This window comes from Bos taurus, chromosome 16 (genome assembly GCF_002263795.3).
Source record: "Bos taurus isolate L1 Dominette 01449 registration number 42190680 breed Hereford chromosome 16, ARS-UCD2.0, whole genome shotgun sequence".
Classification (NCBI taxonomy): domain Eukaryota; kingdom Metazoa; phylum Chordata; class Mammalia; order Artiodactyla; family Bovidae; genus Bos; species Bos taurus.
This window is the reverse complement of record NC_037343.1, coordinates 45,398,456-45,422,824: the sequence shown is the minus strand read 5'-3', so window position 1 is coordinate 45,422,824 and position 24,369 is coordinate 45,398,456. Positions and strand designations below refer to the sequence as shown.

Genomic DNA, 24,369 nt, shown 5'->3' with positions numbered 1-24,369 from the left:
GGGAATTGTGGGAAGTCAATCAGAGGAAGAAAGGAAAATCAGAGGAAGATGGCAATTATTTTAAGAGTCTTTCTGTGCAAATTGGTAGACTCAACTCCCTCTCTAGTATTATGCATGTTTCTTTCTTTTTGGTGTAGGGAGGGCACTTACTACAGAAGAGTAGCATCTGCCTTGGGAAAAAAGAAAAACGGTAGTGTGCCTCTCTTGCGCCTATTGTTTTTCATGTCCCTTTAACTCAAAATAATTGATATCTTGAAATGGCATATTTGAAAGTGGCACATCCTACTGTCCTTCACTCACATTATCAACACCATTTCTCTATTGTTGGGTTGTGAGCTCCACAAAGCAGATCAGTTCATTTCAGTTCAGTCGCTCAGTCATGTCTGACTCTTTGCGACCCCATGAATCGCAGCATGCCAGGCCTCCCTGTCCATCACCAACTCCCGGAGTTCGCTCAGACTCATGGCCATCGAGTCAGTGATGCCATCCAACCATCTCATCCTCTGTCGTCCCCTTCTCCTCCTGCCCTCAATCCCTCCAGCATCAGAGTCTTTTCCAATGAGTCAACTCTTCACATGAGGTGGCCAAAGTACTGGAGTTTCGGCTTTAGCATCGTTCCTTCCAAAGAAATCCCAGGGCTGATCTCCTTCAGAATAGACTGGTTGGATCTCCTTGCAGTCCAAGGGACTCTCAAGAGTCTTCTCCAACACCACAGTTCAAAAGCATCAATTCTTTGTGCTCAGCTTTCTTCACAGTCCAACTCTCACATCCATACATGACCACTGGAAAAACCATAGCCTTGACTAGACGGACCTTTGTTGGCAAAGCAATGTCTGCTTTTTAATATGCTATCTAGGTTGGTCATAACTTTCCTTCCAAGGAGTAAGCATCTTTTAATTTCATGGCTGCAATCACCATCTGCAGTGGTTTTGGAGCCCCCCAAAATAAAGCAGATCAGTATCTCTTAAATACATGTTGTAACAGCTGCAAGAAACTGACAATTTTAAGCTCCTTGAAAACAGGGAGAGTGTTTTAGTTTCTACTTGCCCCAAGGCCTAAAGACTTGTCAAAGTTGAAAAATGTAGTGGATAGGATGACATTATTGTTTTACCTGGAAACAAGGGACTGAACTAGGGGGTGTCTTCATTTCTCATACTAGAGCAAAGTTTTTAGGGGAAATGGTTTAATTTTTTGACTTTGTTTTGTAAATGTGTAATGAGAAATAAGTATGAACTATAAGGTTGAAGGGTGTCAAGTTGCTGATTTATTAATAAGTAATATTGATAGACTCTATGGTGATTATAGTGTGAAATCTGACATCAGAACATCTGAATTTGACAAAGACTCTGCAGGACTTTATATAGTCATTTCATCCGTCTGGACCTCAACCTCAGCATCTCATACCCGCCAGGAAGTCAATATACAATGTCTAAAACCAACATGTAAGAAATAACAGTATTAGTATATTGTTTTAAAATATCACCAGAAGAAATCATTTAAAAAGTTGAAGAGAGGAGGGCTAGAGAGCAGGGCTGAGGGATATGAAGAATGGGGTCAGGAAGCTGTTTTTTCATGATGAGTCTTTGCAGGCAGTATTAGTGGGCTGTGTAACAAAACCTGGGTATTGCTTTCTGTTCCCTGGGGAAAAGGTCTTCCTTATGACAAGGCGAAAGTACAAGCAAGCAAGCCTCATAATCACGTTACTGCTTTACAAGGCTTTGATCAGTTCATGTCTGTTAACATTCCATTAGCCAAATGGAATGGTAGCAAGGACAAGCCCAAAGTCAAGGGGCTGTAGATGAAGAGGAAAAAGAAAATATTTCTGAAAAATTATCCAATCTACCCTAAGAAGCATTTGAGTTTTGAAAACTGTATGCAGTGTATTCATTTGGTGAAAATTCCCACAAAGGTCCATTTCAGATCATAATGGTGATGTAGCTAGGAGTGGTAACTCAAATTCTCTCTCTCTTTTACTAAGCGTCATCTTGCCATTTTAATTCTGTCACGGCTGTCTCATGCTGCAGCAGGCCACCAGCATGGTTGTCTCTTTACATGTTTGCTGTGGACACTGGAGCAAAACAGCTTGTTTTCTCTTAGTTTTCCTTTCATCTACCTAAATCCTTCCTTTGTTCTTGAAGCACCTCCTGACCACTTGCCTCTTCTCCCTCTCTGTCCTATTTCCCACACTACTTCAAAATTAAAAGGGGGCAATATTTGCCTCCCTCCTTTGCAAATAGCCAAACGTGACATCATTCAAGAACTCCCCAAACCTTTTCTTCTTAAAATGCAACATGATTGAAGACACTTAAATTTTTTGCATGCATGCATAAAATAGTGTTGCATTAATAATCTATTTACAATTTTTAAAAAAATAGAAACCACTCTCACCACCATTGTAAGGGTCACATGAAATGTATGGAAGTGTTTTGTAAACAAAAACAGCCTGTTGTTTCTTAAGAAGATACATGTTTTTAATATTAATTTAATTTTTAATATTAATATTCAATTTAAATTGAAACGAAAAACACTGACATTTAAAAATCCTTTTTGACCTCATATTACTGGTGAGAATGCTAAGTGCTTCAACTTATATGGAGTCAATCAAATGTACTTCCCACTTCTGGAAACTTACCCTCCAGTTATACTTGCACAAGTAGGACCTAAGAATATGATCATTCAATGCAGTGCTTTTGACAGAAGACAATTGGAAATAACCTAAGTGTTGACAGTAGGACACCAGTAAATAAGGGCTTCCTATGTGGCTCAGAGGTAAAGAATCCACCTGATAATGCAGTAGACTCCAGAGGTGTGGATTCGATCCTTGGGAAGATCCTCTGGAGAAGGAAATAGCAACCCACTCCCATATTCTTGCCTGGGAAATCCAATGGATAGAAGAGCCTGGGCAGTTACAGTCCATGGGGTCGTAAAGAGTCAGCCACAAATGAGCATGCACACGGCAGTAAATAAGATATGGAACATGCCCACCCGCAGTGGCATACTATTTTGTTCAGGAGAAAAATAAAATGAGGAACTTCTTTTTGATATGGAAAATCTTCAAGGTATTCTTAACATGGTAGTGGCAGCAGGAAGGGAAGTGTATAACAAAATAGTCTGCTACATTTCTATGAGAAAGGAAAACAATAGTATTTGTATTTGCTTGTGAATGCATAAAGAAATACTGGACGTATGCCCAAGAAACTAAGAACGTTGCTACCTAGAAGATAACAACCTTACCTTCTAGGTAACGTTGAAGGTGGGAATGGAATTGGATGGGGACCCAGAAGGTGGGTTACCTAGAAGGTGGGAATGGAATTGGATGGAGACCCAGCTAGGAGTCATCTGTTCTATGGAATCATTATCATTTGGGGTTTTGAAACTAGTAAAAGTATCACTAATCAAAGACTTCTAAAAACATAATTTGAGATTGTTGACCTTAAAAAAATAAGACATTCAGAGGGCTGAATTTACTTGGGAATAGCAGAGAAATTGCCAACTCAGGACAAGCCCAACTAACTATGGTGAACCATAGGCAAGTTTAGGAAGCCAAGGGAAAGTCAACATTTATTAGATTTTAGAATGAAATTGGGGAGGGCTGTAGTGGTTTTTTTTCATTGGCTGCAATTATGGGCAGCTTGTTGCTGTGTCAAAAGGAAATTTTCTTTCTTTCCCCGAGCCTGTGAGGTGCAGTGAGTGATATGTGTATTAGACCCTCCCTTCATGGTTTCCCCACTCCACTCTGATTTAGGTTTCCTTTGTGCATTTTCACAAGATTACAATTTCAATAAATTAATTAATCAAGCATGGACATACATCAATTTATTGCATTTACTTGTGCTTCACAGACATTTCGTTTTTTACAAATGGAACGTTTGTGGCAACCCTGCATCAAGCAAACCTACCAATGCCGTTTTCCCAACGGCATTTGCTCCCTTTGTGTCTCTGTGGTGCACTTTGTTAATTCTCCCAGAACTGTAAGTGGAGCCTGAAGATGACTCAGTTGCTGTAATATCGTGATAAAACTTTATCTTCAGATGAGATGAGATGTAACTTTTTACGGATGAGCAAAGTAAGTGGTTTCTTGAGTGGGAATATACTTCTGGTGAAGACACTGTGAAATTGAAATGACAAGGGATTTATAAAATGACAAACTTAGCTGACAAAGCAGTAGCGGGGTTTGAGAGAATTCCGATTTTAAAAAAGCTTTGCCGTGGGCAAAATTTTACCAAATAGTATTGCGTGATAGAATGACTCCTTCTATCTCTGCATTCCTTCTAAGGGGAGTGCAGAGAAAAAGAGTGCGAGCCGGGCATTCAGGCAAGAAAAGAGAAATTTATTAGAGGGAAATGAGAGGGAGACTGGCCCTTGAGGAGAACTATTGTCCTCCCTTTCTGGTGAGGTCTTTCTTATATCCCACCAATGAAAAATTTTCTGAAGGGATGGTTAATTTTTAGCCTGTAGTTAAGTCCTGTGGTCATGTAGCTGGAGGTCTGGAATCTGGTGGTCTCGCAGCTTTGAGAAGATAGGCGCCAGTGACAAACCAGAATGTTATTTGGGCAATTTGGTCAGTCTCAAGGATCACTGTGATTTTATTCTTTGTTTGCCAGGTCAACATAATGAGCCACGTTAACAATGAGACCCCCCACCCCCCCAGCAATGTGGGCCTTATCACTTCAGGAAAGAGCCAATTGATCCAACAAATTTTATTAAGAAATTGCCACAGCCACCCCCAACCTTCAGCAAGCATCACCCTATACTGTCAGTCATCAATATCCCAGGTTCCACCAGCAAAACCCTTTCATCAGGAAAAAGATAGGACTCATTAGCTCAGTTGATGGCTAGCATTTTTTAGGAATATTTTTTAAATAAAGCATATACTGTTATTAAGACATAATCCTATTGCATACTTAACAGGCTACATATAACTTTCATTATGCACTGCTGCTGCTGCTGCTAAGTCGCTTCAGTCGTGTCCGACTCTTTGCGACCCCATAGACTGCAGCCCACCAGGCTCCCCAGTCCCTGGGATTCTCCAGGCAAGAACACTGGAGTGGGTTGCCATTTCCTTCTCCACATTATGCACTAGAAAACAAAAAAAAACTGGTCTGAAACCCAATCTAGTGTCCCTGACTTCGGTGTTCAGCTCCTATTCAAATCCTGTGGATGCAGTATTAAACTCTATTAAAAATACTATTATGAGAACCAAATACACGTGAAATTAGCCACTAGCCAAATCAGTCACAGAGAAACTGGGGGGACCTTAAAGAGTCATAAAACAGTGGAGGTGACTGGACAACGCGCGCCAAGAAACAGAACAATGCAAAGAAAGCCCCGAGGGCACAGAGGAAGCAAGAAGGAACTATTTTATTTTGTGAAAATGCGGGTTTAAAGCAAACCCACGCGGCTCTCCAGACGAGCACAGAGAAAAACGTCTGGCTTGCAGGCATGAAAAACGGGTTAAATTCAGCGCGCGCTGGGGGCACACTGGGCCGTCCCTCGGATGCGGGAGATTTCGGGAGAATGCGTGAGTTTAGAAGACTCCGCTTTCGCTTGTTGTTTCAAATGGAATCAAGCCTAGGCGTACAATCTACACGCAGAAGGGCAGGAGGTACCGCACGTTCCCCAAGGTGAGTTCGGCCGGATATGACATCACGCGAGGCGAGCCACGTGGGTCTGCGCAGTGCGGGACTGAGGAGCCACGCAGGGCGGCGCGCGCCTGCGCAGTGCGGGGCTGAAGGCCAAGCCTGACGGCGCGCGTGCGTGCCGGCGTGCGTGCTTGCGTGCGTCCCGGTTTAGTGCGGTACTGGCCCAGTCGTCACTGGCGCAGAATTGCTGACGGAACGGGCCGAGGCTGGCTGGCTGTGGGAAGAGAGGCGAGGTTCAGGTCTGGGCCATGGGGAGCGCGGCGCAAGCTCAGGTCGTCGGGGCACGGGCCGCCCGCTGGACCCGTAGAGGGTCCCCGAAGCGGCGCGGACCCGGCCGCGTCTGAGGAGGAGGCGGTCTCCCAGGGTTCGCAGAGGGCGCCGTTCGCTCGCCAGCGTAGTAGCAACGCTGAAGCTTCTAGAATTTGCGTGCATAACATCGCACCAGCTTGGAGCTAGTTAATGTTGTTTGTTGACATCGTTTACTAAAATCTGTGATGCATGGGAAACAAAGTCCAGAAAAATAGGCTAACAGCGATTCAGACCCCGGCACAGCGGCTGTCGTTTACGAGAGAGCTAAGTGCGAAGAATCTATCAGGATTGACTGTAGCGTGGGGGAATTACCATTTTTCTCCGTTTTTTTTTTTTTTTTTTTTAAAGCGTGTTCAAATATGTAACACTGTTAACCGCCCCCGAAAATTTAGTGCAGTTACTGGAACTAAAAAATAAAATCCCCTCCAAAAATCTCAGGGGGTAATTGCTAAAGACAGTATTTCTTTTTTTATCCATGAAGTTCAGCCTTTTCTATGTGAAATAGTACTTGAAAAAAGGCGGCTTTGTATTTCCCTCTCCCTGAATTGTGTGAAATGGAAGGCCTATGTGCTTAGGTGTTGGAAAGCTTCATTTACAATATATTAGAAATTAGATTTTTATAAACGTGATGAAATCTGAACATTAACCAACGTGTTGGCAATCTTGCTGTGATGTCATCTCAAAAAAACAGGAACTGAAGTTCTGTTTAAGTCAATATTAACCAAAAATGCTGTTTTATTGTGTTTGCCTATCAAAATCTTTTCCCTGGGAAGCACTTGGTTACTCTGCTTAAAAGTGTTCCTTAATCTTGTTTTTAGGTCTTCTACGGTTGCAGTGAAAGTTTCTTGAAAATCTTGTTTTAATTGAGTCTTTAATAAATACAACGTAAAAATGGCTTCAAAAAGAGCTCTAGTCATCCTGGCTAAAGGAGCAGAGGAAATGGAGACGGTTATCCCTGTAGATGTCATGAGACGAGCTGGAGTAAGTCCCTCAAAGTTTTTTAGCCCTCCTCCGTTTGAAAGCATTTTTGAATTCTTATAAGTAATTTTGGATAAAGTAGTGTTGAATGTTCTTTGTGAAATATTTCAAACATACGCAACAGTACAGAGGCTGTGTAATAATTACTTGTCTGCAACTTAATAGTTAACATTTTACTATATTTTTTTCAGACTTGTTTTTTGAAGATACAAATGTTTTAAAGGAATAAACATTGCAAAGCTCTCTTTATTTCCCTAATTCAATTCCCTTTCTGGCCCCAGAAATAACTGCTCTCCTCACAGTGATGTGAATCCAGCCCAAGCATGTCTAAAGTAACATTAGACTGTGGTTCTCACTCTGCATATCTGCATTATAAACCTTTATACGCCCACATAACCATAGTGAATGCTTAAGTAGCCTTTACTGAATGGTGGATACCATTCTAAGCACTTATACTAGTTTTTAAAACGTTAAAACCACCCTAAGAGTTATTGCCAACCTCTTGTTACAGTTGAAGAAACAGGCAGAGAAGCAGTCAGTGAATGAATCAAGTATTTAAATAAGTGAACTAATCACATTGTAGTAAAGAATGTAGATGCGATTTATTTAAAACTGCTGCTTAATATTGCACTATGGGAATATGCCCAGTCTCCATTCCTCTATTGCATTGTTTTACAGCATTATAGTGCTGTAATACTTTTTTTTTGGTCGTTCTGGTTTTATTGAGATATAATCAACATATAGCATTGTGTAAGTTTAAGGTGTACAGCATACTTAAATATATCATGAAATGATGACCACAATAAGTTTAGTGAATATCCATCATCTTGTATCAATACAAAAGTAAAGACGTAAAAGAAAAATATTTTTTTCCTATCATGAGGACTCTTAGGAATTACTCTTAAAAACTTTTGCATATTAAACATAACAGTATTAATTGTACCTATCCTGTTGTACATTAGTTTCTAATCCTTATTTATCTTATAGCTGAACATTTGTAATATTCTTGTGCAGGTTTTTCTTGTTTAAAGATATGAAAGTTTTTCTAGGCTCTGAGCCTGAAAGGAATTACTACTTGCATATATGATGTTACTAGATTTTGTCAAGTGACTCTCCAAAGTACTGATATTTGGGCCCACCAGCAGTGAGAAAAATTCCTATTGTTCTCAGTATTGTCAGCTTTGTGAATTTTTGCAGGGCAGTGGAGTAGTATTTCATTGTCTTAACTTGCATTTCTACCTTATGAAAATACCAGGAGGATTAAATGGCAACAGCAACTTTGCAAGGTGTTTTATCGATAGGATGATCATATGATTTATCACACAGACAAGAACACTTGTAAAAGAAAGGAGGCTAAGCAGATGGGTACTGGGACAGCATCTTTAATTCATACTGTCAGACCAACTGGGACAGATTAGTGGTTAAATATATTTAGCCAACTTAATAGCCTAAAGTCAGCATGGTTTTGTTGCAGTATTTCCTGCCAGGTTATTTTAAAACACAGGCCAGTTGTGAAAATGTTACTCTAAATTTATGTTCAGTGTTCTTAAATATCATGATGACGTCTTCCTCTTAGATTAAGGTCACCGTTGCAGGTCTGGCTGGAAAAGACCCGGTACAGTGTAGCCGAGATGTTGTCATTTGTCCTGATGCCAGTCTGGAAGATGCAAAAAAAGAGGTTTGTTCTCTAGATTTGGAATCGTTCCTTCCTACCGCTTCTTTATCAGTTTCTTGAACTCTGTCTTAACTACATCTAAAACTGTCATTAGCGCAGACTTATTTTAAGAAAGTTACTTTGCTTAGAGGTCTTCAGCACTAAATTAAGTCCTGGGGAGTGGAGAACTTTGCCTTTTTCCACTCTGTATCCTCAGAACCTGGCAGGTCCCTGACCTCATGTGTTTGGTGTGGGTGGATGGGCGGGACACCATCACTAGTGTTCTGGCTCATACAGGCAGCCTTGCCTCCTTCTGTAACTACATTACTTAGTATGAGAGTCACCTGCACATTTCCCATTCATTTCTTACCCTTTATTCGAAAGCTGTTTCTTATCTTTCCTTTATCAGTGACACAGATGTGGGGTTATGTGATTCATTTTACACGGAACAACTCATACTTGATTTGTGGTTGGATTAAAGGAGGAGTGAGTTCTCCTTAAATTGTGTCATTTTTTCAGTATCTTCAGAATTGAGGTTCTTCCTTTTATGGGGAACCAACGCTTTTGGGAATCCGTCAAGAGCTGTGGTCCCTTTCCTCAGAAGCATGCCTGCCCACACATACCAGCCACTTGAGCCTGCGCTTTCACGGGGCTCAGGCTTCAAGGGCCAATGTGATAGAAGTGTGGGGTGCACCCTTTTAGAGCAGGGATGGGGCAGATCACCACCCATGACAGCTTTTCTGTGCTATGAGGAGCCTGGGTGTAGAATTCCCTGTGCCTGGCTCTCCTCAAAAGCATAGAAAAATGTATTCCTCTCTGATAAATTCACATATCTCAGTGCTAGATTGTGAAGTTTAAGAATGTTGATATTTTGTAGTTGTTGGATCTCTAAATAGGAGGTTAGAAATGAGAGAGTAGCAGTAAGTGTTTCTTCCCTGTTCTTTTTTGTCCTGTAGGGTCTGGGTGTTCTGGAATAGTGGTTACATTTTGTGTCTGTTTATTGTTCAGTTTCTAAATGGAGTGAAAGAAATTTTCATACTTCACAGATTTTAAGTTTTGCTTGGCTTTGAAACAACATAGGACATTTCATAGTCTTTAAAAGTAACTAAATAGTATATGTTGGAGTAAAAATGTATTTTTCATTTTGTTGTTTGCTTAATGACTAAATTTTTTTAAAAACTTTTTTAACATTTTAAGATACTGTATTAAATCAATTTCTATTTCATAATTTAAGCAAGTTTGAAATCATTAGATTTCTAGGGTGTTTTAGTATCTGAGATAATAAAATATTGTGTCATTTTTTTTAATACCCCAAGTTCCATTTTACTTAAGGTTAAAACATTCTTTTGTGCCTTCTAGAGTTTTTTAATTTATTACTGTGTACATTCTTGTTGAAAAATAATCCATACAATGTAGACAAACACAAAGTCACGTGTTACTGTTAATGTCCCTTTCTTATTCTTCCCTTCCTTGCTCCCTGCATCAGTTGGCAGTTTCCTTTGTCCATGAGTATCTATACTGTACACATGTATGGGGGGGGGTGTGTTTGTGTGTAGACACACACATATGCATTCACGTACATTTATTGTTTTTACAAGAATGAGATCATGCTACACCTGGAATTCTGCAGCACAGACATCATTTCGTGTTACTAGTATATGGAGGTTTTCTGCATTGTTGGCTAGTTACAGTAGTCCATTGTAGAGAAACACTTTGATTTATTTAACTTTCTCTATGAACAATATTTTTGCTGTGACCATATTTAACATATGAATGTGTTACTGTTTAATGCACATTTCAAATAAAACATTTTCACTTTTCTTATTTTTTAAACTGTTACAGGGACCTTATGATGTGGTGGTTCTTCCAGGAGGTAATCTGGGTGCACAGAATTTATCCGAGGTAAAGTATGTAAAGAGAGTATTCCAACATCTTGTATTCTGTTGTTTTTGTTATTAAAATATTTCAGGAAGGAGGCTGTGAATAGAATAGGAAAAGATGAACAAAACGGTGTTCCAGCTTAATTTTTTAAAAAGTCATTTCTAATAACATCTACTGTAGAAGTAAGCAGAATTGGTGGAACAGTTGTGAATAGATTCTGTGAATAGAGTCCAAATGTAAGATTACTGCCCCCCTCCAATAGCAACAGAATGATTTATTTTGTGCTTGTGAAGGGTTAAGCATTGAAAGGTAAGAGGTTGGCTGTCTATTCAGCCATTGGAGTGAGGGAGATTGCAGGGGCCTAGAGCTGCCAGCTTGAATGAGAAATGGTATAAAGGAAGCCACTGTTTCTTCTGTTATGTCAAGCATCAGCCTGCAGGAGGGAAGAGAAAAGGAGATGAGAGAGTCAGGGACTTCATGAGACAGAAACTCATGAACCAGGTCAAGTCAGTCATCTGGGACCTTGGGGCACTCTCCTCACTTTGCTATCTGAAAAAAAAGCCCAAACAGCACCTTTCCTCTTTGCTGTATCCCTAGAGTACAAGATGGCAAAGGTTAGCATGCCCAAGGGAAATAGTTTTCTCATCTTATCTTTAAACATCTTTAAGGAGAGGGTACCCTTTTCTATATAAACGTTGTGGTTGGGTTTAAGCCTGTAGAAACACTATGAATTTGATAGTTTTCATATTGAGGATTTAGCAATGTTGTTGAAAAACAGATGGAAGTTGTTGTGGTTAAGCTAAAACCAGATTCTACCAAAGTTTCTAGCCGAGATTGGCTGTGGCTTAATGACAACTTGATGTACTTTGGTTCTCTGACTAGTCCGCTGCTGTGAAGGAGATACTGAAGGAACAAGAGAAGAGGAAGGGCCTCATCGCTGCCATCTGTGCAGGTAACCTCAGGCCGGCCCCTGTCCAAGGGTGCCTTCAGTTTAGTCGCTCAGTCGTGTCCGACTCTTGTGACCCCATGAATTGTAGCAGCTTGCTTCAAAATACACATGACAGGGTTGTCTTTGAGTACAAGGTTGTGTTCCCAGTACTTCTTCCACTTCCTGAAGCATGAAGGGCTTCTGTGTCAGTGTGTTTAGTTGGGGGCATGAGGTTGGTATCATGTCAGAAGTGACTGCAGTTACTCCGTTTTCTGCCTCTCCCTGCCTTTGGTGTGCATTTTGTGGAACCTATTGTTTTCTATGTATGATGGACCTGGAGGAAAGCAAGGCCCCTCTGGAATTCAATAAACAGTTGTTCCAGCCAGTCCCAGTGCCAGAGAGGACTTCTGCCAGGACAAGGTCAGCAAGAATCAGGCCAGCGTTAACAATCACAGATCTGCCCTGAGCTTGCCCCGGGGGCTTCCCACCTGATCCTCAGTGTTCAGCTCCAAGTCTGAGGTACTGTATGTTCTCTGCCACATGATTCAGAGTAAGGATGGTGGTGCTTTGCAGGGGTCCTCACATCTTTGAGACCTAGTAATATCAGTCCTTTGGTTTTTGATACCATTTTAAAGTCCATTCATTTTGCTCTAATAGATGATATTCCACCATCTTCCATTTTTTTCATAGTGTAATTTTGGCAGGTGCCTGTGGCTCAGATGGTAAAGCGTCTGTCTACAATGCGGGAGACCTGGGTTCGATCCCTGGGTCGGGAATCTCTGGAGAAGGAAATGGCAACCCACTCCAGTACTTTTGCCTAGAAAATCCCATGGACGGAGAAGCCTGGTGTCCATGGGGTCACAAAGAGTCGGACATGACTGAGCGACTTCACTTTCGCTTTCCTTATTCATAGGTCTTCATTAAATGTTTTATCAAGAGAACAGATAAGCAAATGAATGGATGGTTAGACAAAATGACACGATATTTTGTTCAATACGGTAGACTTTTTAAAAGAGATCATAGTCATAGGCTGGGGGTCTGGGGACTGTGCCTTAGAGCAGTCGTTCTCACAGTCTTTCCAGAGGGTTTGTAAGGGCAGAGCAGATACTGCTCACACATTATTTGCCTTTTTACTTTTAATTCTCATAGGAATTACATCAGAGAATGACAATGGCATCATTCAGGCATGGCTTGTGTGCTGAGTGTTCTTAGCTCATAAACCTTTCAAAATTTAATTTCTGGCATGGCAGTTACTGATAAATATAACTCACACTAATAGCTGAAGGGACCCTAAGACTTGAGTGTGTGAGAACCCCCAAGTAAGAGACCAGGAAGGACTGAGGGGCATCCACCTGGCAGTCCTTGTCTTTGGGTTCCAGTCAGTACTGACCTCTGACCTGCCCTTGTGGCTTAAGGATTTCTTTGCTAAAAGACACTGAAGCCCAAGTAGCTGCACTGCTCCTTAAGGAGGAAGACATCAGTTAGTTCAGTCACTCAGTCATGTCCATATCTTCGCGACCCCATGGACTCTAGCACGCCAGTCTTCCCTGTTCATTACCAGCTCCCAGAGCTTGCTCCAACTCAGTCATGTCCATTGAGTCGATGATGCCATCCAACCATCTCATCCTCTGTTGTTCCCTTCTTCTGCCTTCAATCTTTCCCAGCATCAGGGTCTTTTCCAGTGAGTCAGTTCTTTGCAGCAGGTGACCAAAGTATTGGAGTTTCAGCTTCAGCATCAGTCTTTCCAGTAAATATTTAGGACTAATTTCCTTTAGGATTGACTGGTTTACTGTCCAAGGGACTCTCAAGAGTCTTCTCCAACATCACAGTTCAAAAGCATCAGTTCTTCAGCACTCAGCTTTCTTTATGGTCCAACTCTCACATCCATATATGACTACTGGAAAAACCATAGCTTTGACTAGATGGACCTTTGTCAGCAAAGTAATGTCTGTGCTTTTTAATATGCTGTCTAGGTTGGTATTAGCTTTTCTTCTAGAGAGCTCTTCAAGAAGATTAGCGACACCAAGGGAACATTTCATGCAAAGATGGCCATAATAAAGGACAAAAACAGTATGGACCTAACAGAAGCAGAAGATACTAAGAAGGAGGAGGACATAGGTGGTATTAGTTGAATATGGACTTAGTCCAGTCCACCCTCACCCCACCTCACCCCACCCCACCCCACATGCTGACCCCTCACCTCTGTCGCATTCTTTGTGCTTAGTGCTTAGACCAAAGAAAAAAAGGAAGGGTTTGCGTTGGGTTTGTTCCCTTAGGACAGCTGAAAGTAAAAAATCACATGTCAGTTTGTCATTTTGTGTCACTGAAGTAGCAGAATCCTGAGCTGCTTCTGGTTCCCAGTGTTGTGCTGAGGCAGGATCGACTCCCAGGCTGTCAAGGCATGCAGCCCTTATCATTTACATCTATGCTGTAAAGTAAACGGCGCTGGTAACATGTCGTCTGGTTGAATGTCCTGCACTGCTCTGCTGGGTGCTGCAGAAGACCAGAGAAGTGTGATCGTGTGTTGAGGAGAGATTGGAATGAGCAATGGCAGAGATTCAGATGTTTCAATCAGTAGATGAGAACAAGATGAAGCTTACACTTAGGGGTTGGGAACAGTTTACTGAACTGAAGGAATGTTAGCTTAACCCCTAATACTGAGTGAAAGTGAGAGAAAGAACCTGGAAGGGAGGCTTTCTGGAGAAATAAAATGAGATTAGGGGAGAGGGGGAGGCGTGAGGGGTATGGAAGCCAGTTGGCAGGTGCTGGGCTCCAGGTACAGGCTCAAGCTCTGGGACGCCTGGAGAGGCTAGGACCCTTTCCACAAGTAACCACATGGTGGCGCTGTTGACTTTGCCTCTGGTCCTCCGGGGTGATTCTGTCCACTGTGCCCTCTGCTCCCAGCGCAGAGCTGGACCCTTATGTATTTATATATATATAATTTATTTACTTTTGACTGTGTGCTGAGTCTTCATTGCTGTACAACCTTTTCTCTAGTTGAAGAGAGCAGGGACTAGTCTCGGTTGTGGTACACAGGCTTCTTATTGCGGTGGCTTCTCTTGTTGTGGAGCACAGGCCCTGGGCTTCAGTAATTGGGCATGTGGACTCACGTGGGCTCGGTAGTTGTGGTTCTCGGGCTCTAGAGCACAGGCTCAGTAGTTGTGCACTGACTCAGCTGCTCTGTGGCATGTCGGATCTTCCCAGATCTGGGATGGAACCTGTGCCTCCTGAAGTGGTAGGTGGAGTCCTTACCCCTGAGCCACCAGGGAAGCCCCCAACTAGGATTCTCATGCCCAGAAAGCCATAATTTTGAATTTACCATACATTTATTAACATCATTATAGGTAACAATTTTATCACCTGGAGGGAGCAACCTAAAAATTCCTAACTCACCGTATGACCACTGTCCTCAAGTATGATCCATCATCTCTTGAAATTTGCTCTAAAATGTACTGGAGAAAATGATTGTTTCTTAAAACCTCACAAAATAAGAAAGATAATGAATCCATTCAAATAAAATTGAGTGATAATTATGACAGACTTTTAAAATTTGCTTCCAAACACAGCTCTTATATACAGAATACAAGTAAGGAGGGAGGCGACATCAGGCATGTTGAAGAGACTTTTGATGTAAGTTATAAATGAGGACTTGGTCTAAAACCGACACTTGATGTTAGACCGACAGCTTATGTAATTAGATGATACTTGTTCGATCTTCCTGTTAGTAGCTGCTAAGATCTTGAGTTGCCCGTAGGTCTGTTTATGTAACTACTTTTTCCTTGGAACCGTGTGGAAATATGAAAGGTCAGAAGAGCGAGTGCTTGGGTTTGCTGGAGCTAAAAGTGCGCGAGTCTGTCTTGGGACCTTAGCTGAAGTGCCCTAACTATTTAGAAGGTCACAGTGTTCTTCTGAAGTTTTTTAGGTTTGACATGAGGTGTTAGTAAGTTTTTGTTTTTTTTAATTTTTGGTGACTTAGAGAAAAAAGGTAGAGGGACTCCTTTTTTAAAAAAAATAGATTTAAAATAACAAAAAGTAAGAAATCTTTCTGATTTTAGTCTCTAATTGAGAATTGTTACAAGATGATTTATCAGTAAAGTTGACCACTCATTAAAGTCTCAAGTTGGCACCTGCATTTTTTTTTTTTAACCTTCATTTTAAGAGAGACAGTGTAGAGGACCACAGTGGACATTTGTGCTGTACTCTTCTCTTCAGTGCGTGGTTGTAAAAAGAAACGCCAGCACCTCTGTGTCTCAGCCATGTAGGCATTTCATGGCTGTCTCCTGTGGGGCTGGGAAAATGTCACATTCAGTTTAATATAGTCATTTAATATATGCCACCTGATACATTTGGGTAGATGGGTGAGTGCTTATCTTTCATTTTCAAGTAGAAAAGTAAAATTAGTCCATGAAGTAGCAGTCAAGCCCAGAGGTTCAGAGCATGCTGGTTGCGTTCAATATATAACTAAGTCTTCCATTTGCAAAGAGGCAAGACATTTAACCCTTGATGGTCTCCCATTCTTTGTACCCCTGGTACACTTGCAACCTGTTCCTTGAGGGGGCATGGTTTGTTTATCTGTTTGCTCCTTAGGTATAAAGGTAAATCTTTCTGATTAAGTGGTTATTGAAGTGTTTTGAGTTTGTACATTTTTGCCACACGTGTTCTGCAGATGGTTGATTATAAACATACTTTACCTCTCATACTAGTAAGTGTTTAGTTTCAGAATCATAAGTATATTTTTAGGTAAGAGCCCCCTGATTCAAAGAATGCTCTTGTTGCTGCAGTTTTTAAAACATGGGTTTTTCTGTGTACACACTTAAATCTCTTTATTCATCTTTTTAGGTCCTACAGCTCTGCTGGCTCATGAAATAGGTTTTGGAAGCAAAGTTACAACACACCCACTTGCTAAAGACAAAATGATGAACGGAAGTAAGTACATGCTTACGTTCTAACGTGCAGAAAGACCTACTCAGAAAGCTGTGGTGTGACGTTGTCTCCCACTTGGAAGATTTTTTGTACATAGGGGTTCTCTGTGGGTTGGGTTGTGATGTGTTCCTCACTTTCTTTGCAAGTGTTTTAATGAGAAAGACCGGCTAATGGGGTGAGTCTCTGTGTGCAGGTTGCCTAACAGGGTACAGGGGCTGAGCCAAAGGCCAGCCGGGTTCCTTGTGGTCACAGATTGAAGTGGTTGCAAATGCCAGTTTAACTAGTTTGCTAAATACTTTGCCAGCAGTCTGAGGATAAAATTTAAACCTTGGTGGCAATTTCAGAGGGTGCCCTTTTGCCCACAGTCCAGAGTAAAATGGACATTGCTCCCTTCCTGCAGAGGAGGCCTGCTCCTTCATTGACAGGTTCCTTTGTAAATATTAATATCAGCCAGACATTTAACTTTTATGCATTTATTTTTATAAAAACAATTTTCTATTCATGGTAAAAAAAGAAAACAAAACAAGCAGTACAGAAAGGAATGAAATAAAGGTAAATGATTCGCTTCTCTCTGACTTCCCTACCTCCTTTCTACTTTTCAGAGGTAACTTCTGTTAGGTTTCCTGTGTAACTCTAGAATTTTCTCTGTACATACTCATTATCCTTTGTAGTTTAATGTTTTTACTCAAATGAGAGCTACTAAATATGTTCTGCAGCTTGCTTTTCAAACCTAACATTATACCTTTCTTTTCCCCTAACTTATCATTTCTCTAATGTTACTTGGTACTTGGAGGTTATGTTTTTAAAAACGCATGTCGTTGTCTCTGCCCTCCAGGAGTTAATATCTTGCAAAGACATGTGCACCAAATTTAAAAATGCATCAAATTTCAAATTACGAGGCAGTGTATAGTTAGGGGCACAGCAGGGTCACTGTGACCCTGGCTGTGCAGCTGTGTCACGATGGATGCTGCCTCAGAAACAGTGCTTCTTGGTGTGTGGTTCAGAGCACCAGCCAGGAAGTGTCTTCCTCTGCCACCTGTGCCTGGCGTGCATATCGAAGGGAGCAGAGACCAAAACCTGTATAGAGAAAGGGACGTCACACTGGGTGTGGATATGTGCAAGGGAATCAGAAATTCCCACTTGGAAATCATAAGTGGCTCAGCTGGCGTTTTACCAGTGGGGAGACTGGGTGACCAGCTCCATTTAAAACACCCGCTAACCAGCAGCCAGTGGCTACGTCAAAAGACTGATAATGTCAAGAGCAGATTTGAAAATAGCTGTGCCACTGATAGATTTTTCGCTGTATCAGTTCTGCTCTGGACTTCCTCTGAACTAAAAGTAGGGAAGTCCATGTTCTTTCTTCGTTCATCCTTTCATAGGAAAGTAAAGTGATGCAGTTTTCATTTTACTGCCTTGTAAACCAACAGACCTTATGTTTTAAAGGAGTGTTAGGTTCACAGCAAAATTAAGCAAAGAGTACAGAGTTTCCATAAACCCTGTGTGCCCCCATCCCCACCTCCCTCCCCATCCGCTTCCTTTCCCCCCAAGACGGTACCTTTGTAACAGTCGATGAACCTACACTGACACGTCATCACCACCCAAAGTCCATAGTTTACCTTAGGGTTCACTCTTGGTGTTGGACATTCTGCATATTCTTAGATTTGATCCAAGGTAGTAGTGATGTCTTTTTTGAAAAATCTATAGTTGTTTTCTGGTTGATAGAAAGATAAATTGTCAATAAAACCTTCTATGTGAAATTTTTTTTTTTTTTTTTTAAGGCTCTGACTTCTGGGCAATTTTTAATTTAGGGGTTTAGTTTACTTGGAGCTAATGGGGTTTTGGAGGGTCAGAAAGAGCAGAATCAGGCTTCCTTTAGCAGTAACGACTAGTGAGAAGGAAGAAATGAGTGGAACATGTTCCCCGTTATCTGCTCGTGTATCTTTGTGGCTCTTTCCTCGTAACACCTCAGGAAGACGAGGCTGATCAGAAATAGAAGAATATGAGATTGTTGACTCTTGGGCACTTACAGGGCACGTTCACATGTGTTATCTCGAGCCTGGCAGCCCAGGTACCCAGTAAGGCACGTATGGGCTTCACCGACGAAGGAACAGGCCGCTTGCCTGAGTTGGTCCGGAACTGGGGCCCCGTGTCTGTCCACATGAGGCCCACACACACTGAAGTCACCAGGCGTTGGGTTCAGTCAGCAAGGCCTCTTGAAAGAAAAAGACATTTGCAGTGTCTGCATTCTGAGAAGTGGAGCTGTAATCACTTCCTGGGTGAGGAGGCCCTTCTGCTTGTCCTCATCGTGAACTTCAAATTAAGAGCAATGTGACATTTTTTACTTACATAAGCCATCCAATCTGAAGGACAGAGTGTTTCCATTTCTCAGCTTTAAAATAAAGAAGGGGTGACTTCAAAGATTTGTTCAGTTCTCATTTGTGTGGTTTACTGAGCGGTTGGATGCCGGCTCCCAGGACGAGCAGGGACTCCAGAGCAGATGACTCCAATGTGGCTCCAGCCCCACCCTTCCCTGCCCCCAAGGGCTGGTCCTGTAACCTCGCTGGGCCTCATTTTCCCCATCTGTCACCTGAGGAGGACCATAGGTAGCTCCTGCCTCTCGGGGCTGTTGACGGGCTCCATGAGGCAGTGTGTGTGACACACCTGGACGTCTGTGGGTCACTGAAGCTGTGTCAGAGGGCCCACCAGTCAGTGCCTGACTCTGCCTGGCTCTGGCTGAGTGCTGGGGATGCAGAGTGGACGGACCGCTATCGCCAGGGCTCAATCTGTTGGGGTTGGCATCATGCCCATTTTACAGAAGAGAAAAACAGGGAGGTCAGACAGCTGCTAACTAGCAGACTGAGGTTTGAATCTGGCAGACTGATAGCTGATGTGCTCAGGGGTCAGTGGCTTTTCTTGGAAGGGCTGGATAGTAATGATCTAGGGCTGTCTGGGCCACCGTGTCTCTGGGGCTCCCAGACCACGAAGGTGAGGGTGTGCAGGTGAAAGCGGCTGTTGGTTACTACCCTGTGGCCCCTAGCCTCCCCCTTGCTTCATCTCTGGGCTTTGAGAGAGGCTTTGGGGTGTTTGCTTAAAGGTAAAAAGGAATGAACACCTCCTGCAGGTTGACCAGGAATGGACTGGCATGCGGGTGTCGTTTTTCTCCATCTTCACCGCTAGGTGGAAGTGGTCTGTAAGCAGACCTTTAGCTCTTCCTGACTGAGATTTTTGAGAAGAACCGGAATTTTTAAACATTTTTAACCAGTGTAATCCGTATGTGTAGTATTTTACCCACAAAGAGGTTGTTACCTGAATCATTCAGAGCCTTGCCTTCACTGCCTGTGTCTTGGTGTCCATCTCGGCTCCGGGTTCTCTACTTCAGCACTTGGGATGATCTCTAACCAACAGTAGATGAGGTTAGCTTAGGAAAACCACTCCCCTGCAGACCAGGGATCCCCTTTTCTTCTGTAGAAGGGTAACTGGGAGAGCGCTCCCGGACTGTCGTCAGTTGTTTCACTGGTGACTTGATTTGTAATGAGGAGAGGAAGCCCTGAAGCAGGGCAGTGGTGTTCATCCCTGGGAAAGGACGGGTTCGTAAGGACATGGTCTCTAAAGCTTGCTGGTGCAGCGGGAGCATCTTGCTCAGGTGCACTGTTCTGTGTAAGCATCAGACAAGCATTTCCTGAGTTCTTTGGGCTCTGGGGACAGAGAAGGGGACAAGATCAAGCCATGTTCTCGGGGCTCCTCAGAGGGGGAGGGGACAGAGGTCGTGCAGTGCTGCAGGCCCAGCAGCAGGGACTGCAGGGATCGGGTGGGGCAGGATTGCATAGAGGACCCGTGTGGGCTTTTGACCCTGGCCCTGAATCTATTAGTCCATCATGTCCTGTCATTGAGCAGTGTCACCATGCAGCCAGGCAGCCAGGAGTCCTCATTGGTGTCTCCCCACGTCCAGTCCCTCTGCAAGGTCTTGGCATTTTATCTCCAAGACACACCTCGGGCCTCCATGTCCTCACCGTGGCCTCTGTCCCATCCAGGTCGCTGTTTACTCCCGTGGGTTCTTCTTTGTCTCCCCTCGGCTTCTTTCTGCCCTGTCTTTGTGCACAGGCTGGGCCTCAGGGCTTGTGTACCATGATGTGGAGTTGAGGGTCACTTCAAGATGCCAGAGAAAGCGGTGAAGGCTTCTCATGGGGGGCACCTGGGTATGCTCTGGTTTGCACTGTGGAACGTCCCCTGTTTGGTGGTGCTGAGAGTGGAGGGAAAGGCAGGAGGAAGGGGGTCTCTGCACGCAGAGGTCCTGCATTGAGGCAGCAGGCAGGGAGTGTTCATTCGATCTTTCCTTCACCTGACACTTGGGAGTACCTCCCTGGTGCCATTAGCGTTCTAGACTGGACGGGTAGGTGAGGGCTCAGCGTTGGCACAGACCAGAGGTAAATGGGAGCCAGATGGTTTCCTGGGTGCTGGGAGGGTGCATGATAAGAGTGACCTGGGGGGCCTGGTGAGAGAGGGGTCCATGCTGAATTCAAAGGAGTGTTTCTGAGAGGAGCTTTCTGGGCAGAGGAAGCAGCCTGGGCAGTTCCTCCAGGGCCGGAAGGACTACAGTGCCCTCTGTAGCAGAGCTGCAAGCTTCAGGCGGGAGAGTGGGCCCTCAGGGCAGCTGCGGGGTCACGGGGCCAGGCCACGTGGGGTGCTGCTGCATGTGAGGAGTTCGGGCCTGGTGCTTGTGCAGTGGGAGGATTTGGTGACCGTCTGATGTGGAATGTAAGGGTGCAGGGTGGTTCAGGGAATCCCAGCTTTGAGCCCTCAGATCTCCTCGGAGGTGGTAGTGTTTACTTCATGAGAATATAGGAGCAGCCTGTTTTCTTATTACATTTGCAAAGATACAGCCAGCTGTGGCCTCCGAAAGCAGGCAGTGCCTGACGAGAAAGTAGGTTTCTCCCCACTTGCACCTCTCTCTCCCCACCCATGGCACATTGTGTGTGGTTTCTGCTTATTTGCTTTGGAGGCAGCAGAAAGTGTGCATCACCCAGGGGGTCTGTATATTACAGGTCGTTTCTGCCTTCAGCACTGGTTCCCCTACATCCCCCTTCCTCCAGCATTTTATAGGAAAGGAAAAGTAGTTTTCCCTTATATCCTTCCGAGTTCTTGGTTGAGACCCTTGTTACAGGAGACAGGTGACTGGAGAAGAACGAAGTCTGTTGACATGTGTACTTGATGTTTGGGCTTCCCAGGTGGTGCTAGTGGCAAAGAATCCGCCTGCCAATGCAGGAGCCCTCATGGGGGCTGTGGGGGCTACAGCGGAGGCCTGGCAGGCTACAGGCCATGGGGTCGCAGAGTCAGACACAGCCAAGCAACTAAGCACTAGAACTCATGTTTACATGGAAGAGCCCCAGGGGAAAATGAGTAACTCCCTGAGGTGGTTTAGAATTCTGGCTTAAATTCCATCTTAATGGGGAAAGGGGAGACAGGCCTCTCAGGGGAAGGTAATTGGCTTTTCAGAAAGATGAAGGGGCCCTTTGAAGAGTAGATGGGAGGAATGATAGTTTGTGACAAGGTTTGTCTGGGTGTAGTATCAGCTTCTGGTTTTCTCTTCTGATTGATAGAACTTCCCAGAGGGGATTTCTGATAGCTGCGTTCCTTTTGGACAGTCTGTGCTTAGGCAGGAAAGGGGATTCAGAGAAACCCTCTCTCTTTCTGTCCTGCTGTGTTCTGAGAGCTGGGGGTGCCTAATAGAGTTATGAGTGACTGGCTACAGTGTTGGTGTTGTGAGCTTTTGCTTTTTTTAAAATTTTGGCTCGTTTGTATTTTCATTGTTGTGAGGCAGTAGTGTGTGGTAAGGGAATGGAAGTGTCGAGTGGTGTTCATGGCTGTCCTACAGCCCACGAGGATGTAACCCTTCTTTGTTTTTATTTCCCAGGTCATTACAGCTACTCCGAGAACCGTGTGGAAAAGGATGGCCTGATCCTTACCAGCCGGGGGCCAGGAACCAGCTTTGAGTTTGCTCTGAAGATCGTCGAGGTGCTGGTTGGCAAGGAGGTGGCCGACCAAGTGAAGGCCCCGCTGGTTCTTAAAGATTAAAGTGGAGAGGCTTGATGATGGGTCAGAGAGACAGGCCATTTGTAATCCAGCCTCGTTGTGTTCACTTTTAAAAGGTGGGGTGGTCACTGTGTTGAGAAGCCATCCTCCTCACTCCCTCCCCATCCATTTGTGGCTCTGACATGACAGCTATGCAGAGATACCAGTTATATCCCCTCATTTCTGAACCTTGATTGCAAAATAAATAGGGCATTTAGCAAACTACCACCTGTTCCTTCTTTTCTCTCTGGTCTCTGTTTTCTTGTGTGAAACCAAGTGGTATCAGCTTCGTCTGCAGCTCGTAACTACTGTTCAGTCATGTCCAGCTTTTTGCAACCTCATGGACTAAAGCCAGCCTGGCTCCTCTGCCCATGGGATTCTTCAGGCAAGAATACTGGAGTGGGTTGCCGTGCCCTTCTCCAGGGGATCTTCCTGACCCAGGGATCGAACTCCAGTCTCCTCCATTGCAGGCAGGTTCTTCACCATCTGAACCATCAGCAAAACTGGCAGCTCATAACTGTTGATCCAGCTGCTAAAATAACTGAACAGGGGACATGGTTCGCACAGCATGTGAAAACACATAAAACAGACGAAAGAGGCTTGTGACTTCTCTCCGATTCACTAACTAACTGTATCCCTACTGTGCTATTAAAGATACCCACGCAGTTGGCTTACTGGTGAATTTTTGTAAGTCAGTTCCTTGTCTCCTGTTGCAGAAAAAGTCCTGAGATGGGAGTTGAGAGCCTCTCAAGGCTGGCCTTGCCTGTTTCCCCCTCCTCAGCGAACAGCACCCAGCTCTTTCATGCCCAGGTCCCTAGGTGGGGTGGGTGAGCTGAACCCAGGGCGTGGGCCCATCCAGTCAGCCCAGCACACCTGACCACGCAGCCCAGGTGAGACCCGTCAGCCAGTGGGATTCTGTTCTGGGACCTATCCTGCCTGCTGCGGTTCTATCTGCCAAGTGCTCAGGAGGACTGCCCTAGCATGGCTCCAGAATGAGAGGTAGGAAGCTGAGGATGAGGCTTGACCCAAGGTCTGTCTACACCTAGAGCAGGACAGCTCCTGGACTTCTGAACACGTGTCAATTCCCTTGACTTTTGTGTTGGAATCATTTATAAGGGACTGATGAGATGGAAGTGAACTTCTGACGGCAGAGGGCTGAGCTATTAAGTAAAACTGCCCAACACAGAGAACGTGCGTTGCTGGGTGGCCTCATCGTTGGCTATCCTTCCTTTCCTCCTGGGCACAGCATGGACATCAGTGAACTTTCTGAAAAGGCCAGGCCAGGTGGTCAGTACTTAAGGTGTATGGGCTGTCAAGCTTCCATCACCGTTGCTCAGCTCTGACCAGGCTGCACAGAAGCATCCACAGCCAGCCATCAGGACCGCTGTGCAGCAAAACCCCCTTCACCAAACCAGGCAGCAGCAGAGCTGGACCCTCAGGCTGCAGTTTGTAGATTGACCCCTGAACCAGAAGACAAGGTGGATGTTCATTACTAAAAATGCAGATAATAACTGCTTGTTTTGATGAGCTTCTTGTTTTGATCAGCTCCTCAAAGGATGTGAGGAGAGGGAACAGAAGAGACCTCATGAGGGGTGGGGACCACTGAGGCTTCAGCTGAGACCTGAGGGCAGGTCCGGCTCCATCAGCAGCTATCAGCATTGCTGCACCTACTATCTGCTGAGCCTAATCCTGGGGCTGGAGTAAGCATTGGGAGACACAGTCTGTCCTAGATCCTCTGTGTAGAGTTGTTCAGTCGCTCAATTGTGTCTGACTCTTTGTGACCCCATGGACTGCAGCACTCCAGGCTGCTCTGTCCATCATCAACTCCCGTAGCTTACTCAAACTCGTCCATTGAGTTGGTGATGCCATCCAACCTTCTCATCCTCTGTCATCCCCTTCTCCTGCCCTCAATCTTTCCCAGCATCAGGGTCTTTTCCAATGAGTTGGCTCTTCACATCAGATGGCCAAAGTATCGGAGCTTCAGC

The 24,369-nt window shown here is 44.1% G+C and overlaps 1 protein-coding gene across 3 annotated transcripts; it reads left to right on the top strand.

Annotated features, from left to right (window-relative positions):
• Positions 1–5,793: 5,793 nt before the first annotated feature.
• PARK7 (Parkinsonism associated deglycase) lies at positions 5,794–22,609 on the top strand. Of its 3 annotated transcripts, none has more exons than XM_005216955.5 (7): positions 5,794–6,006; positions 6,770–6,932; positions 8,506–8,607; positions 10,426–10,485; positions 11,347–11,416; positions 16,232–16,318; positions 22,227–22,609. In XM_005216955.5, exons 2-7 carry the CDS (start codon positions 6,843–6,845, stop codon positions 22,385–22,387), a joined length of 570 nt encoding a protein of 189 aa, XP_005217012.1. In that variant the 5' UTR covers positions 5,794–6,006; positions 6,770–6,842; the 3' UTR covers positions 22,388–22,609. The 3 variants fall into 3 exon arrangements, with proteins under 3 accessions (XP_005217012.1, XP_005217013.1, NP_001015572.1); XM_005216956.5 differs by having other exon boundaries at positions 5,794–6,219; NM_001015572.1 differs by having other exon boundaries at positions 5,851–5,881; positions 22,227–22,608.
• The last annotated feature ends 1,760 nt before the right edge of the window (positions 22,610–24,369 follow it).

What these genes read in the sequence shown, in the direction of transcription:
- PARK7 (XM_005216955.5), top strand. Translation starts at nt 6,843, where the DNA reads ATGGCTTCAAAAAGAGCTCTAGTCATCCTGGCTAAAGGAGCAGAGGAA. An exon ending in CATCGCTGCCATCTGTGCAG is followed by an intron (nt 11,417 to 16,231) that starts GTAACCTCAGGC and finishes TCATCTTTTTAG; the next exon opens with GTCCTACAGCTCTGCTGGCT. An exon ending in AGACAAAATGATGAACGGAA is followed by an intron (nt 16,319 to 22,226) that starts GTAAGTACATGC and finishes TTTATTTCCCAG; the next exon opens with GTCATTACAGCTACTCCGAG.